This window comes from Castor canadensis, chromosome 5 (assembly GCF_047511655.1).
Source record: "Castor canadensis chromosome 5, mCasCan1.hap1v2, whole genome shotgun sequence".
Lineage (NCBI taxonomy): Eukaryota > Metazoa > Chordata > Mammalia > Rodentia > Castoridae > Castor > Castor canadensis.
Window position 1 is genome coordinate 72,874,159 of NC_133390.1, and position 18,314 is coordinate 72,892,472.

Genomic DNA, 18,314 nt, shown 5'->3' on the forward strand with positions numbered 1-18,314 from the left:
TGGGAGGTTAGGGAGGATGCGAGAGGCCCAGTTGGCTACTAGGTCTCCAAGATTCAGGCCAGGGTTGACCTGCAGTCCCACACCCCATCCTTCTCCAGCAGAAGAACTAATCAACAATCTTTTGGGCTTCTGAAGCCTGCTGATCTCTCAGTCGCAGAAAACAGAGGGAAGAAAAGTGTAAAAAGGCAGAGCAGGCTGGGCCATCAGTGGCTCACACCTGTGAATCCTAGCTACTCAGGAGGCAGAGATCATGAGGATCCCAGTTCGAAGCCAACCCCTATCTGATGAAATCCTATCTAGGAAAAAAAGGTATCACGGAGAAGTGCTGGTGGAGTGGCTCAGGGTGCAGTCCTAAGTTAAGCCTCAGTACCACAAAGAAAAAAAAAGGCAGAGCAGTAGCCATAACCTAAAATAAGACAGAGTGCTCATATAGAACCTTCTTTCTTTTCTTTCCTCCTCCAGACTCTATTCCTGCTATTTTTATTTTCTTCTCAAGGTTGCTCTCTTATTTTATACAAAATGGCCTGTTGCACTGTGCCTGGCTGGTAGCAACACTGCCATTGCTATAAGCTAAGAACAAATTTAGTGTTTGTAGATAGATATATTTAATATTTTTAACTATCATGGTTAAAATCATATCGGCGCTTTTTAACTTCACTTTTAACTTCTCAATACAGGCACTTTTAACTTCTTCCCTCATTGCCTTTTCACACCAGCTCAATGAAGGGCAGAAAAGCTTCCTTCCTTTTGTGGTACAGAAAGAAAAACAGAAGATTCTAGAAGGTCAGACACAGACCCAAGGCTACCCAGCCTGTTAGTGTGGGCAGCACAGTGGAACTAAAACCCCAGAAGCCTGACAGCCAGCCTCAGGGGAGGTGGAGTGAAGAAGGAGTCCTGTCTTTGAGATTCTAGTGTGTGCCTTTACACAGCATCTCCTCCATGGCCCATGAGGAACATATACAGCTCTATCCCCATTTCATAGAAAAGGAGAGGGAAGCTTGGGGAGCTGAGTGAATTGCTCAAAGTCATACAGTCAATCAGCCATAGAGCTGAGATACAAACCCTAATCTTTCTAATTCCAAACCTTTTCATCTTTATAGTCCCAGTGATCCCAGAAATTCAATGGTTAAAAAAATCTCCAAGTTGAAAATGAGGGTGGAGAAGGGGCAGGGGAAGGGGGCTGAGGAAAGAGGAATGAAAGGAGTGGGTCTGTGATGTGCATTAATGACCCTCCTCCCCTCTTCCTCAGCAGAATTCCCAGGCAGGGGGTGTGAAAGGGCAGTGTCTGAACTCACCAGACTTGAATTTTCCAGCCCACCGAGTGTTAAAAGGAGGATCAGAATATGAAATAGATTGGTCACAGTCGGGGCACTCTCAGAACAAAAGGGGCAATCCCTCCTTTGCCTGGGATTTTCTCTCCCACTCTCTAGCTTGTACTGATTGCCATGGGGGAACTTACGAGATGCCAACAGCTGCTAGGGAGCCCAGGGGAATGCTGGCAGCAGGCTCTCTGAGGTCGCCTCCCATGTTGAAGCCGGCCATGACTCCTGAAAGACACCCAAGATTAGAGTGAGGTGATGGAGGATACTCCACAAATCACCTTCCCTAGGAGAGCCCTTCCTCACCTTTGGGACCTCTCGTTGAAGCCACCCCATTATCAACCCCTCCCATTGCAGCCCCCACAAACAGGCTGCTTCACAATCTCCCCTGGCAGCTGGAGAGGCATCTGTGCGGTTGTGAAAGCGACCTTTGTGAGCTGGTTGCTGCTTGGAGGAAAGCTTTCCTGGCTACAAAAGTGACTTACCACCTAGTACAAAGTATCCAGGGGAGGAAAGTGTCTTGCAAGCCACACGAAGGTGCTGCTAACCGCATGACCGGCTGATAACCGGCTGGGAGAGTGCCCTGGAGTGGCTCGTCGTTAGCAAGAGGACTGCAGCCTTCTGCTCAGCAGATTTCCTTGTCCCTGCTGCCTACAGATTACACTGGGGTTCAAGTGTCCTTAGAGCTGGGTGCTATTCAACAGGACCAGAGACAGTGTTTAGAGCTTCTGAGCTACCAAAAGGCTGTAAACAAACTCCAAAAAAAAAAAAACCCAATCCTGATGCTGCCAACACTGTGTCATGATTTCCTTTTCACTTTCACCTCTAATCCCCAAGAACACTAATGAAAATGAATTAATACATCGTGGTGAAGGGCCAAGAGCACACAGCTGGTGAGGGGAAATGTTTCTCTTCAAACATACTCATATGTGAAAACGAGACAATATGCTCTAAGATGGAGTGAGGGTCCAGCCCAAGAGTGCACTAACAACATAATACCATGGACTAGCCAGCCTGGAAAGGCAGTGGGAAGTGAGGAGGATGACGTCTTGAGTGTGGCCTTGAAAGAGGGACTTGGATGGGCATAGTGATCAAAATGAGTCCAACACTGTCATTACAGATTTATGGACGCTTTGAACCTGTCAGGGCCTGTGGTAGTTAGTTATTTCCATGCATTTTTATCTTGTTTAAACCTCAAAACAATCACTTCCAAAAAGTAGATTTCCTCATTTTATGGAAAAGTTCTCAGAGAGGCTCATTAAAACAGCCCAAAGTCATATCACATTTACTAAGTGGTAAAGCTAGGATTCAACCCTGGTCTGGATGACTCTGATAATTATGTTTTTAGTGTCTCTGCTGTAATGCTTTAGGGAACTCAAGTAAAGCAGAGTGTAGTGAAAGTTTGGGGCCAGAAAGTTATAGTCAGACCATTTCACAGAGAATCCTGAATGTGCAACCAAGACTGGGGCCTGCATATACTTTGACCCAGGGATTCTACAACTGGGATTATATACAAAGTAAACTCACAAATAGTTAGTGAGACTCCATCTCCAACATAACCAGAGCAAAATGGACCACAGGCATGGCTCAAACAGTAGAGCACCTGCTTTGTAAGTGCAAAGCCCTGAGCTCAAACTGCAGTCCCACAAAAACAAAACAAAACAAATAAAAAAATAACCTAATGTTTAAAAATACAGGATTGGCTAAGTAAATAATGATATGTCTTTCGATAACTATCAAGTCTCAAATATTGTCAGGAATTTTCTGTGACATGGAAAGCTACTTAAAGCTATCATTTAGTTTAGGAGGCATATTAGAAAACAGAACATATGGTATAATCCCATTGTAAAAAAAGAAGAAAAAAGCGTAGCAAGAAGAGCTAGAACATGTATTAAAATGTTAGCAATATTATTTCTGGGTGATGGAAGAACAGATCTTTTTAAATTTCTCCACTTTGAAATGTGGGGAAACTTATTTTTAAAAGGTTCTTTGTTTAAAATGAGCTGGTAGAATATTAACTCAAAATGGATCAAGGATCTTCATATCAGACCACAAACTCTAAAGTTGATAAAGGAAAGAGTAGCAAATACTCTGGAGTTAATAGGTATAGGTAAGAACTTTCTCAGTGGAACCCCAGCAGCACAGCAACTAAGAGATAGCATAGATAAATGGGACTTCATAAAACTAAAAAGCTTCTGCTCATCAAAAGAAATGGTCTCTAAACTGAAGAGAACACCCACAGAGTGGGAGAAAATATTTGCCAACTATACATCAGACAAAGGACTGATAACCAGAATATACAGGGAACTTAAAAAACTAAATTCTCCCAAAACTAATGAACCAATAAAGAAATGGGCAAGTGAACTACACAGAACTTTCTCAAAAGAAGAAATTCAAATGGCCAAAAAACACATGAAAAAATGCTCACCATCTCTAGCAATAAAGGAAATGCAAATTAAAACCACGCTAAGATTCCACCTCACCCCTGTTAGAATAGCCATCATCAGCAACACCACCAACAACAGGTGTTGGCGAGGATGCGGGGAAAAAGGAACCCTCTTACACTGTTGGTGGGAATGTAAACAAGTACAATCACTCTGGAAAAAAATTTGGAGGCTACTTAAAAAGCTAAACATTGATCTACCATTTGATCCAGCAATACCACTCTTGGGGATATACCCAAAAGACTGTTACTCCAGAGGCACCTGCACATCCATGTTTATTGCAGCACTATTCACAATAGCCAAGTTATGGAAACAGCCAAGATGCCCCACTACTGACGAATGGATCAAGAAAATGTGGTATCTATACACAATGGAATTTTATGCAGCCATGAAGAAGAACGAAATGTTATCATTCGCTGGTAAATGGATGGAATTGGAGAACATCATTCTGAGTGAGGTTAGCCTGGCTCAAAAGACCAAAAATCGTATGTTCTCCCTCATATGCGGACATTAGATCAAGGGCAAACACAACAAGGGGATTGAACTTTGATCACAAGATAAAAGCGAGAACACACAAGGGAGATATGAGGATAGGTAAGGTACCTAAAAAGTTAGCTAGCATTTGTTGCCCTCAAGCAGAGAAACTAAAGCAGATACTTTAAAGCAACTGAGGCCAATAGGAGAAAGGGACCAGGAACTAGAGAAAAGGTTAGATCAAGAAGAATTAACCTAGAAGGTAACTCACATGCACAGGAAATTAATGTGAGTCAACTCCCTGTATAGCTATCCTTATCTCAACTAGCAAAAACCCTTGTTCCTTCCTATTATTGCTTATACTCTCTTCAACAAAATTAGAAATAAGGGCAAAATAGTTTCTGCCGGGTATTGGGGGGGGGCATACTGAGAGGGAGGGAGTGGAGTGGGTGGTAAGGGAGGGGGTGGGGGCAGGGGGGAGAAATGACCCAAGCAATGTATGCACATATGAATAATAAAAAAAATAAATCAATAAAAATAAAAAAATAAAATGATCTGTTAGGCTCATTTCTTTCCATTCATTCCCCTCCTCTTTAAAGATCCTAACAAAAGGGTAATAAAGGGGTAAAAATGAATAAATACCTACAAACAAAGAGAATGGCATCTCCTCTAAGTTCATAAAATGTTTCCACAGATGCCTGGGTCATAGAAGACAATAAAAACAGTAGGGAGTGAAAGGGAAGGAGAAGGCATCTTTGGTAGGCCGTTCTAGATGATCTTATACACTGCCCAAGGAAAGCCAGTGCTGTCAGTGTGGATATCACACCCCAACTGAATATCTGCTCAAGAATCAGCTGGGCCAGCCAGGCACCAGTGGCTCATGCTTTTAATCCTAGCTACTCAAGAGACAGATCAGGAGCATCACGGTTCAAAGCCAGCCTGGGCAAATAGATTGTGAGACCCCATCTTGAAAATATTCTATAGAAAAAACGGAGTGGCTCAAGTGGTAAAGCTCCTGCCTAGCAAGAGTAAAGCCCTGAGTTCAAACTCAAGTACTGCCAAAAAAAGAGAGAGAGGAATAAAGAATCAGCTGGGCTCGCAAGTACCGGTAGGCTGCACTCACTCTCCCATCACAGACAAGAAAGAGACCTAAACACCCTATGGCAGAGGAATCCACTCAGCAACTAAGGATCACCAGATTTGTGGCAAAACCCAGCAACCAATAAATAAATACCTGAATAAAAATTGAGCAACCTGGCTAGAAGAAAATATGAATCAGGATAAGAGGGAATTTTGAAGAAAACAGATATATCCAAGAAGAATATTCTTCCCCTAAAATAAAAAGCTATGAAAAAAAATACAAGAAAGAACACGTGGAAATTGAAAACATGATCATTAAAATTAAAAATGCCACAGATCTGAAAGATGAAGTTAAATAAATATCCAGGCATTTAAAATAGAAAGATAAAAGGGTAGAAAATCTCAGTAAAATCAGAGAGGAATCTTAGAGTTGTAACAGTCAACTAGTAGGAGATCCAAAAAGAAAAGAGAAAACAAAAGAAAAAAATCAGATAGGTAATAGAAATAAATTTCCCCAAAGTGAAAAAGACACACATCTTCAGACTGAAAAATCCCACTAAGTGCAGAGAAAGAAAAGCAAACAAAAAGAAAAATCCATACCTAAAAGTATCACTTTACAATTTCAGGAAAAAATCCTAATGCTGCTAAAGATAGGCACTGAACACTTACATAGCAACAAAAATTGGACTGGCATCAGACTTTTCATCAGAAACACTGGATGCTAGAAAATAGTGGACACTAACTTAAAAATTCTGAGGGAAAGATATTTTTAAACTAGAATTTTGGCCAGATTATCAATTAGGTTAAAGTAAAGTGAAAACAGACAAGAGCTCAGAAAGCCATAACTCTCCATATTGTTCCTGAGGAAGCTACTAAAGTAGGTACTCCAGCAAAATGAAGGTATAAACCACAAAAGAAGAAAACAGTGGTCATAACTCAGGGTTGAAATGAAGCTCCAGAATCACAGGTAGACACTGAGAAAGCATCAAGAATTGCAGCAGGAGAATGGAGGCCCAAGGAGGGATGCCTCTGGATAGGTAATGGACACAGAATGATGACTGACGTATGGAATGACTTTAAGGGATATTGTGACACTCATTTTGTCAACAAGAAAAAAGAAAGGCAATGGAGACTCCCAGAAAAGTGAACAAGGAACTCAAAGCCTAAATATGAAGCAAACTAAAATGTGATATGATCTTACCTAACTAAAGGTAAGAAAAATTAACCTGTTTGACCATAATATTAGGAACGCTCTCCCCTAAATGACACAAGGACGGCACTGAAATCACATTGAGGAATAGAATTCTAGCCCGCTACTTTGTTCTTCAGAGAACAAATACTACATAGTCAAAGGGTTATTGGCTTACTGGTTTTACTTCTGAAATTGACTTACAGACAGAGATAGATGATATGACTACAGTTATGAAGCAAAATACAAGTATTACGTACCTTGACAATGTACGTCATGCTGTAGCTAACTGAATGAGGAAGTTAAAAGGGAGAAGTAAAGGAAAGAGAAAAGCTACTAAAATCCTTATCAGAGTAATGTGAAAAACAAAACTGTAAGTCCCACGATCTTCCACTCAGAAAATTTAATGGTTGTAATGTCATAAGCCACAATTAGTCCAATAAGAAAACTTAGAAGGTGACTTAAACATGCTTTTTGGGCATTAACTCTGTTAGGTAAACAAGGAAAACACTAGCAAATATTTCTATACCAGGTGCAATAAATTTTAAGTTAACTCTGTATATATATATATATATTTTTTTGTGGTACTGGGAATTGAACTCAGGACCTCATGCATGCAAGGCAAACACTAAACCACCAAGCTATATCCCCAGCCCTGTATACTGTATCGTCATCATAAAATTGAGTTTCTAAAGTGTTTACTAAGAAAAGCAAAGAAATTTCCAATAATATGGTACGGTTTGTCTTCATAATTCCAAAACTATTGACTTGTAGCCTTAAGACAAAAAATGTTTGATGAGGAAAGTGGAGGTGGGGTGTGTAACTATGTTCACTTAAAGTGGTAAGTAACAGTTTTCATGGGATTTAGTCCACTCATCTGCTAAAAACCAACTTGCTATAGCTTTCCTGATATTGCTGTAAAACCTCAAATGCAATAGGATTATGTACCATCAGTACTGCAAAAAAAAAGGATTATGCAGATTCTCTTAAAATGAAGACAATAACTAAAGCATTCCTTAAATTAAATAAAGTGACTCTAACGCATTAATCTCAACACAGAATCTCAATTTCCCACACCAAAGTAATGAGTGATGAGTAATGAGCAGTGAATCCACACTAGAACTGATAAGACAACAGAAATTTAAATTGAGTATTTAAAATTAAGAATAAAAGTGTAGCTAGAAAAAATTGAGAAGCAGATGGGGAATCATGTAAGTAAGCTAAAACTCCTATTTCTTAGCATGGGGTCAATATATAATGTCTGATTTTGATTAATCAAGGTATAAACATATTGTTTTGTGACATACAATTAACTCCTAAAGTACTGAAAATGATTAAAAGTGGTTGCCTCTATGGAGGGGTATTTGGGGCAGTAAGAGGTGGGATAGAGGGTGGGAGGTATGGCTTAAGTGGTGGAACACTTGCCTAGAAAGTGCAAAGCCCTTCCCCCTGTACAACCATTATATGTTAATTAAACAAAAGAAAGTACAAGGCCCTGAGTTCAAATCCTAGCCCCACCAAAATAAAACAGAGGTGGGGTAGGAGACTATTGCTTTGTAAGCACTTCTGTACTGTTATATATACATACATGAATTATATAAATGTGTACATATATACATACATGAGTACGTATATTCATACATGAATATATATATATATGTATTTCTTTTTTTTTTTTAAGGGAGTGATGTATAGGCCCTGCTTTACTCTTACCAGTGCTCCCAGGGCCAGGTTCTGTCACTAAAGCTCTGCTGACTGTTTGCTGTCAGAACAATCAGGCTTCACTGGCTGCATCTCCCAAACTCTAGCTGTATCCACTAACACCACCCCATTCCAAACCTCCCAAATTTGAACTCTCTGGCAAGATTCTCACCTGTTGCCAGGTAGACTGGGTGCTGTGTCTCCCCTGGTGGCCATGTTGCCTCATTCCTCTGCAATGGCCCTATCTGCCTTCAAGTCCCCAGCAGTTGTCTGCCCCTTCATTCATCTTTGGACAATTCCTTCACCATTTCATATCTCCTATGGTTTGTCATGTTATTTTGTACATCTTCCTTCACATCACTTATGAACGCTAATATATGAAGACCCATGAGAACCTCACTCGTGTATGTATGTATATGCTTCCACCAAGAAAAGTGACTGATATCCTAACTGCTTCCTGCTTCCCCGTGCATTCCAGATGCTTACCAAATGCCCCTTCACTCTCCCACATCATTCGCACAGGTCCCCCTAGCTAGCCCTCAGGGAACTAGCTAGGATCCTGGCGAGTGGGAGGAGAAAGGACTATTACTCTTAGAAACCACCCTCAGGAATGAAGCAGACCTAGTCATGGCTAGGAAGTTGGCTTCTGACACAAAGCAGAGAATCCAGAAAGTAGATGGCCAGAATCACAGGCAGGAAGGCCCAGTGACAAGGAGATGGGGCAACTCATGCTTCAGAGGGAAGCCTGGTGGCTCAACGTTTCTGCTAACAAAGTGCACGACTGGTAAACAGGCTTGTTCACTGTGTCTGTCACTTTCAGAATTTTACCATGGTATTACTGCACAATTCTTGGGCAGATGTTCTCTAATTCTGGTGAATTGTAAATGTCTTGCTTAGCAGCTGAATCTAGAAAAATTATTTTGATTTAGTATTTTTGTGCCCATTATTGTCAAATGTTATAGAGATTCTTTGCTTGCTTTCTGCTTCCGGTGCAATTAGAAAATGTCGTTGTTAATGTCAGAGCTAGATCTACGCTTGGTGCAGTAGAATAGATTCTATATCCAGAGCATTAGTGTCCAAATGTCTTACAGATATTATACTTTTTTAGTGTTCCACAACTAAAGAAAAAGTTGAGAAAAACTGGATTAAACAATATTAGCAGGTTTTCCTACTGGACACTAGAGCCTATAATATGCTAATATTTACTCCAAGAAGATAGATACAGCATGCAGTATTTCCTAAAACCTATTTGACACTGAACACTTTTTTTAAAAATAAAACATGGGCTGGAGAAGTGGCTCCAGAGGTAATGTGTCTGCCTAGCAACTGTGAGGCCCTGTGTTAGAAATGCCTAAGCAGGGGCTCTACGACTTGAGCCATTCCCCAAGCACTTTAGATTTCCCTCTCTAAAACAGAGTGATTGCACAATTAATTTGTGGTTGCATCCCCCACAAGAAGGTTGAATTCATCAGTGGTAACTAGTACCACACATTGGTTTACTCACAGGTTCTTCAGTCAGTTCCACATCACTAGTCTATGCCTGAAGGGAAATATATCCTCTCCTCATGGGTTTTAAAGTAGTTAACTGCTTTAAACAAGATGTTTTCTCCTAAATCAGTATAATGACAAGGTTGGCACACTGTTACCATGTGAAGTAGGTAAACATCTTCCTTCTGGCTTGGTCTTTCACCTGAGTCCTATGGCTCTCTGGGATATCTCAGTTGTCTCGGCTTTAACATGCAAGTATGTTCACAATAGCCAAGTTATGGACACAGCCAAGATGCCCCACCACTGACAAATGGATTAAGAAAATGTGGTATTTATACACAATGGAATTTTATGCAGCCATGAAGAAGAACGAAATCTTACCATTCGCTGGTAAATGGATGGAATTGGAGAACATCATTCTGAGTGAGGTTAGCCTGGCCCAAAAGACCAAAAATCATATGTTCTCCCTCATATGCAGACATTAGATCAAGGGCAAACACAACAAGGGAATTGGACTTTGATCACATGACAAAGCGAGAGCACACAAGGGAGATATGAGGATAGGTAAGACACCTAAAAAACTAGATAGCATTTGTTGCCCTCAATGCAGAGAAACTAAAGCAGATACTTTAAAGCAACTGAGGTCAATAGGAGAAGGGGACTATGAACTAGAGAAAAGGTTAGTTCAAGAAGAATTAACTTAGAAGGTAATACACATGCACAGGAAATCAATGCAAGTCAACTCCCTGTATAGCTATCCTTATCTCAACTAGTAAAAACCCTTGGTCCTTCCTATTATTGCTTATATTCTCTCTTCAACAAAATTAGAGATAAGGGCAAAATAGTTTCTGCCAGGTAGTGAGGGGTAAGGGGGGGTAAGGGGAGTAGGGGGGTATGGGAGGGGGTGGGGGAAATGGGGGAGAAATGACCCAAACATTGTATGCACATATGAATAAAATAAAAATTTAAAAAAAAATGCAAGTATGATATTATATTATATTGACTATCACTTTACTAGGTTAGGTTTAGGGCTACCTCCAGGGCCATCTACAGTCTCCTAGGTGTTGACATAAACCTACAGTTCAAGTGGATGGCATTATGTTAACTGAGGGCTTGGGATTAGTGCCCTGGTTCCAAAGTCTGGTCCCACAACAGACATGGATGACAGGAGAGGAAACAATGCCTTATAGTTCTCAAAAAATAAGTCCTGAGATAAAAGTGTAAATGCTGAGCTAAGAAGGGGGACTGGAAAATATGGCAGTTTAGAAGCATGCTCTGTTTTGACTCCATGAATGAGAAGATTCAGGTAACAAGGAAGAGACAATAATAGACAATTAGTATCCATGGGTGTATGGAGACCATTGCTGAGAAAAATCTGTGAATGCTCAGGGTGCATGGAGTTCATACTATATTGTGGATGTTTGACTCATTTTTCCTATAATATCACCCAACTTCTGGAAAAGACATGCTGCCTTTCAACAAATCTTAAATTTTCATTCTATCACTTAAATTAAACACGCAAACTTTTACCTTGCTTTTGGGCACCATTTGTCTTTTGAGAGGGATATTCTCACAAATTAATGGCAAAGAATACTCAGCAGATCTCACAATTTAAACACAACTGACAATAATGTAGCACTGACTAAAAGCTTCTCCACATCCACTGAGCTGTGCAATGTGCCCATAGGAACTTAAAATTTTTGTTTCTGAAATTTCTTTTGATTTAAAAAAATTTTTTTGACTGTACTTGGTCAAAACTAATAAGGTGTGTTTATTGTATATTCTTAAGAGAGGAAGAACATTGGGAAACAGGAAAGAGGTGACAGGACAGCTGAAAACCATAGAGAAATAGAAAAGCAAAAGAGTCCCAAGCTCCACCCTGGCTGGGGTGGTGGACAAGATACAATCACAAGGTAAGCCAGACAGTCTTAGAGATAGATTGGCAAGTGTGAGTGCAGGGTAAGCCCACACTGCTGGCAAGACTTAAATCCAATGCAGAATGTGGTAACTCAGCAACCGCTCTGGTGTGGAAGGCTAGCCTCAGTGAAAAAAGACATTTTTGTCACTCCCCTTATCTTGAACAGCTACAGCCAGGTGCCATCTTGAGAAGGAGCCTGTTGAGACTGAGATTCTCTGGGAGCTTGGAAACAAAGCTCAAGCAAAGCTCAGGGAATCCTGGACACCCATTTATGATGTCTGGGTGGGAGATGGCCATGAGAGGAGGTTATAGAGAGGGAGAGGGTGTGATATAGTCTTGCTAGAAGTTTAAACAGCAGGGAGATCAAACAGTGAAGGGCACAGTGGGTGAAGGCTCACCCTCCCTGGAAAAGAGCAAGTCCTATTGCTTGAGGGCCATGGTAAAGCACTAAACTCATGGCTGGTATAGTATTTGGTCAACAGAAGCTGCCTCTAGCTACATGTGTTTGCTGCCAGGCAGGTCTGAGAGTCCCAATCCCAATCCTTACCCTAAATCATGTAGTTTACACAGCCTCCTCCCCAATAAAGGGAGGGGAACTGCTGGGTGGGGTCCGAAAGCATTGAGATCACCTGCAGGAACTACATCCTTGTAAGAGTTTGCTGCCAGGTGGCACTGGGAACCCTGAGTCCAGACCTTCTGAATCATAAAATTTCCACAGCCTCCTCCCCTATAAGGAAGTGAACTGCAGGGTTCAATCTGAAAGCACTTAGGCAAATAGGTAGAGTACTCAGTCTCAGAGTTCCCCATGCCAGTGTGAAACTCAGTGCTCTTTTTACCATCCCCTTTCCAATGCATTGGAGAAGCTTCAATGCTTGCTGGCCCTGGGGACACAAATTGGGATGTGGGGAAGCTTATGGAGCAAGTGGGAACCTGCCTGACTCACAAGCTGTAAAGTTCCCTGCAGCCAACAACAACTCTTAGTACACAACGAAAGGAAGCTTCTATAGTGAAAGGAGCCCAGAATTGAACAACCAATGATTCTACAAGAGATTCAAGCTAGTTTACCTTGATCCGAGCAGTGCTAGAGATCAGGCCCAGTGCAATGAGCATGTGATGAATGCTTGGCTACTCCCAGCTCAGTGGTGAGAAATAGCCACTACACTGTCCTGCCAGAACATTGAGAATATTTCAATTGAAGGGCTATAGGTGATTACAACTTCCAACCAACAACTTGGCTTCAGATGCAACAATCTCAACACAGAAATGCAAGAAATATGAGAAAAGAAGGTAACATGACTCCACCAAAACTTAACTCCACAAACATGATAACATGTAACAAACAATGATAGTTAAGTGGATAAAATATCAAAGGACTCAAAAAGATGACTGTAAGAATGATCAATGAAATTAAAGAGGACACAAATATATGACTGAACACCAAGAAAATTCAAAGAGCTGAATAAAATAAAGAAGACAATGCTGGACATGAAAAAGGAATTCAATAAAGATATAGAAATTCTGAAAAAAATGAAATTGAAATTCTGGAAATGAAAAGCTCAAGTCAAATAAAAAACTCAGTTGAAAGCCTCTCCATAATGATCAATAAGGACAGAATAACAGACTTGAAAACAAAGTAGATGTTCTGGAACATTCAGATGAAGGTAAAGAAAAACATCAAGTGCAAATATAATATGCAAGACATCTGGAACACCATTAAAAAAACAAACCTATGAATTGTGGGCACAGAAGAAAGAGAACAAGGGCAAGCTAAAGGCATAGAAAACATTCAATAAACTAACAGCAGAAAACCTCAAAAATCTGAAGAAAGAGATTTTACCCATGTGAAAAAGGTTTTTGGGACTCCAAACAGACAAGAGCAGAGAAGAACCACTGAAAGGCATATTATAGTTAAAAGATCAGGTATACAGAACAAAGAAAGAATATTGAAAGCTACAAAAGAGAAACACCAAGTCACACATAAAGGCAAAACCATCAGAATAACAGCAGACTTCTCAACAGAAAATTTAAAAGCAAGGAGGCCATGGAATGATATATTTTAAGCCCTGAAAGAAAACAACTTCCAACTTGGATTACTGTACCAGCAAAGCTATTTTTCACAGTTGAAGAGAAATAAAAACCTCCCATGATAAACAAAAAGTAAGGAATTCACCACCACTTAACCAGTGTTGCAGAACATACTTAAAAGAATCCTACATAGAGAAGAGGAAGATAAATGCAACCATGAAAATACCAAAAAGAATAATCTCATTAGACAAGTAGATAAGCAAATGAAGACTAGGAAATAATCAACCACTATGAAAAAAATGTCAGGAATATACTACACACCTTTCGATAACAAATCTGAATGTTAATGGTCTCAATTCTCCAATCAAAGGACATAGACTGGAAGATTGGATTAAGAACAAGAACCAGCCATTTGTTGCCCCTCAATGGCAAAGACAATCATAGGCTTAAAGTGAAAGGATAGGAAAAGATTTTCCAAGCAAATGGCACCAAATCAAGCAGGAGTACTTATACTCATATCTGGCAAAGCAGACATCAAACCAAAATTAGAGGAAAAAAAGTCACTTCATATTGATAAAGGGAACAATTCCTGAGTACACATATATGCATTGAATGTTGGCACACCTAATTTCATAAAACAAAAACTAGTGGACATAAAATCACAAATAGATCCAAACACAATAGCAGTGGGTGATTTTAACAGCCCACTCTCATCATCCAGACCAAAAAAAAATCAACAGGGAAACTTTAGAATTAAATGACATTGTAGATCAAATAGATTTAATAGATATCTACAGAACATTCCACCCAACAGTCACAGAATTCATAGTCCTCTCAACAGCTTATGGAATGCTTTCCCAAACAGATTATACTTAGATCATATTTTAGGATATAAAGCAAGTCTTAAGTACAAAAACAAAATAACATCCTGTATTCTATTAGATCACAATGGAATAAAACTAGAAGGAATAGTAAGAAAAACTACAGGAAATATTCAAACAATTCACATTTGAACAATCAGTGAGTCATTGAAGAAATAAGGGGGAGATAAAAAAATTTCTAGAGGCAAATGAAAATGAAAACACTACTTATCAGAACCTTTTGGACATAGCAAGGGCAGGGCTAAGAGGAAAGATTATAGTTATGAGTGTCCTCATTAAAAAAATCAGAGAGACCCCAATTAAATAGCCTAATGATGCACCCACGCTCTTAGAAAAACAAGAACAACCAAACCCCAAAGCAATAGACAGAAAGAAATACTAAAGGGCAGGAATTAATGAACTGGAGACTGGAAGAACAATATGAAGAATTAATGAAACAAAGGATTGACTCTTTGAAAAGATAAATGAGATTGACAAATCCTCAGCCAAACTAACCAAAAAATATATGCCCAGGAGTGGTATAGCAGGATCATATGGTAGTTATTTTTTAGTGTTTTGAGGATGACAAATCCTCAGCCAAACTAACCAAAAAATATATGCCCAGGAGTGGTATAGCAGGATCATATGGTAGTTATTTTTTAGTGTTTTGAGGAACCTCCACATTTCTTTCCATTAGTTTCTGCACTAACTTACATTAAAATTTCAGTAGCAGGTTGAGAAAGAAATCAGGAAAATAATTCTATTCACAATAGCCTCAAAAAAACTAAATACCTAGTAATAAACTTAGAAAACGGAGATTTCTAAAATGAAGATCATTTGAAGGCACTAAAGATAGAAAGTCCTCTCATATTCATGGGTTGGAAGAATTAATATTGTGAAAATGGCTATACTACCAAAAGCAACCTACATATTCAATGAAATTCCCATCAAAATCCCAATGTCATTTTTCACCAAAATAGAAAAATCAATCCTAATATTCATATGGAACTATAAAAGACACCAAATTGCCCAGCAATTCTGAGTAAAAAGAGCAATGCTGGAAATATCACAATATCTGACTTTAAACTATACTACAGAGCCATAGTAACAAAAACAGCATGGTACTGGCATGGAAACAGACATGTAGAACAATGGAATAGAACAGAAGATCCAGCAATAACCCCACACAGCTACAGCTACCTGATTTTTGACAAAAGACCCAAAACATTGCAGAAAAGATGGCCTCTTTAAAAATGGTGTTGGGAAAACTGGATTTCCACATGTAGAAGACTAAAACTAGATCCCTATCACTCACCCTGTACAAAAATCAACTCAAATTGGGTCATGGATCTTAGTGTAAAACCTGACACTTTGAGGGTACTATGGAAAATGCTTGAAGATACAGGCTTACATGACAACTTTCTGAATAGGACTCCATCTGCTCAGGAAATAAGAGCAAGAACTGACAAATAGGATTGCATCAAATTAAAAAGCTTCTGCACAGCAAAGGAAATAATTACCAGAATGAGGAGCTAGTCTACTAAATGGGAGAAAATCTTTCCCATCTACTTATCAGCTAAAGGATAATATCCAGAATATATAAAAAGCTCCAAAAATTAAACACCAAAAGAATAAATGATCCAATTAATACATCAGCAAATGAACTAAACAGCTCTCAAAAGAAGTAAAATAGTCAATAAATACATGAAGAAATGTTCAATATCCTTGGCTACAAAGGAAACGCAAATTCAAATGACATTGAAATTCTATTCCATCCCATTCAGAATGGCTATCATCAAGAAAACAAACAACAAATGCTGGAGAGGATACAGGATTGGGGGAGAACCCACATACACTGTTGGTGGAAATGTAAATTAGTGCAGCAACTAATGGAAAGAAATATGAGGTTCCTCAAAACACTAAAAAATAACTACCATATGATCCTGCTATACCACTCCTGAGTATATATTCAAAGGAATGTAAGCCAGCATACAATAGGGTTACCTGCACACCCATGTTTATAGCAGCATTGGTCACAATAGCCAAACTATGGAATCAGCCTAGATGTCTATCAACCAATGAATGGGTAAAGAAAATGTGATATACATCATAGATATATGCCATACATATGTATGTATATATTCCATTGTATATGATATATATACTCCATTTTCTACCCCCCCCACACATATTCCATTGTATGTACACATACAATGTGTAAAAATCCAGGGCTCACACATGCTGGGCAAGCACAGTACCACTAAGCTACATCCTCAGCTCCAGTTATTGCCAGTTGTTATAAACCACTTTCCATCCAATTTTTTGTTGTTGTTGTTCCTGAAAATCAGTAGGCTTTTCTGGTTCTTGTTAGTAAAGGATTATTTACGCTTTCTCCAGGAACTTCCAAGCTTCCTCCTGAGGGCTTTCCAATTCAAATCTGTCTTTTAAAAACTTAAACTTGTTAGAATAGCCATCATTAGCAACACCACCAACAACAGGTGTTGGCGAGGATGCGGGGAAAAAGGAACCCTCTTACACTGCTGGTGGGAATGTAAACTAGTACAACCACTCTGGAAAAAAATTTGGAGGCTACTTAAAAAGCTAAACATTGATCTACCATTTGATCCAGCAATACCACTCTTGGGGATACACCCAAAAGACTGTGACACAGGTTACTCCAGAGGCACCTGCACACCCATGTTTATTGCAGCACTATTCACAATAGCCAAGTTATGGAAACAGCCAAGATGCCCCACCACTGACAAATGGATTAAGAAAATGTGGTATCTATACACAATGGAATTTTATGCAGCCATGAAGAAGAACGAAATGTTATCATTCGCTGGTAAATGGATGGAATTGGAGAACATCATTCTGAGTGAGGTTAGCCTGGCCCAAAAGACCAAAAATCGTATGTTCTCCCTCATATGTGGACATTAGATCAAGGGCAAACACAACAAGGGGATTGGACTCTGAGCACATGATAATAGCGAGAGCACACAAGGGAGGGGTGAGGTTAGGTAAGACACCTAAAAAATTAGCTAGCATTTGTTGCCCTTAACGCAGAGAAGCTAAAGCAGATACCTTAAAAGTGACTGAGGCCATTAGGAAAAGGGGACCAGGAACTACAGAAAAGGTTAGATCAAAAAGAATTAACCTAGAAGGTAACACACATGCACAGGAAATTAATGTGTGTCAACTCCCTGTATAGCTATCCTTATCTCAACCGCAAAAACCCTTGTTCCTTCCTATTATTGCTTAAACTCTCTCTACAACAAAATTAGAAATAAGGGCAAAATAGTTTCTGCTGGGTATTGAGGGGGTGGGGGGAGAGAGAGGGGGTGGAGTGGGTGGTAAGGGAGGGGGTGGGGGCAGGGGGGAGAAATGACTCAAGCCTTGTATGCACATATGAATAATAAAAAAAAAAAGAAAAAAAAATGGGATGATGAAAGAACATATGGAAGGGCCAGGTTCTGTGGGCCCTTAACCTTTTTCTTCCTTTTTTTTTGTGGCAGTACTGGGATTTGAACTCAGAACTTCATGCTTGCTAGGCAGGCACTTTACTGTTTGAGCCATACCCTTAAGCCCTTTTTACTCTGGTTACTTTTGAGATAGGAACTTATATTTTAGGAATATATTTTAAATTTTAAAATTATATATTATTTTTATTTGTATTCTATCTTATATAATATAGTTTCTATTTTAAAGATGTAAAATATGAAATTAGAATCAGTGATTTGGAGGGAATTCATACAAGTAAGAGTCCTTGAAGCCTAGGTTTCATTGGCTTCATGGCAGATGCTATGGGTTGAATGA

The 18,314-nt window shown here is 39.5% G+C and overlaps 1 protein-coding gene across 4 annotated transcripts in view; it reads right to left on the reverse strand.

Moving 5' to 3' along the window:
* Positions 1 to 18,314, reverse strand: part of Slc12a8 (solute carrier family 12 member 8) — a 172,068-nt gene that overhangs the window by 54,811 nt on the left and 98,943 nt on the right. For all 4 annotated transcript variants that reach the window (XM_074073345.1, XM_074073347.1, XM_074073346.1 and 1 more), the window contains one exon: positions 1,460 to 1,547. In XM_074073345.1, coding sequence (XP_073929446.1) covers positions 1,460 to 1,547 — 88 coding nt within the window. The remainder of the gene's footprint in view (positions 1 to 1,459; positions 1,548 to 18,314) is intronic.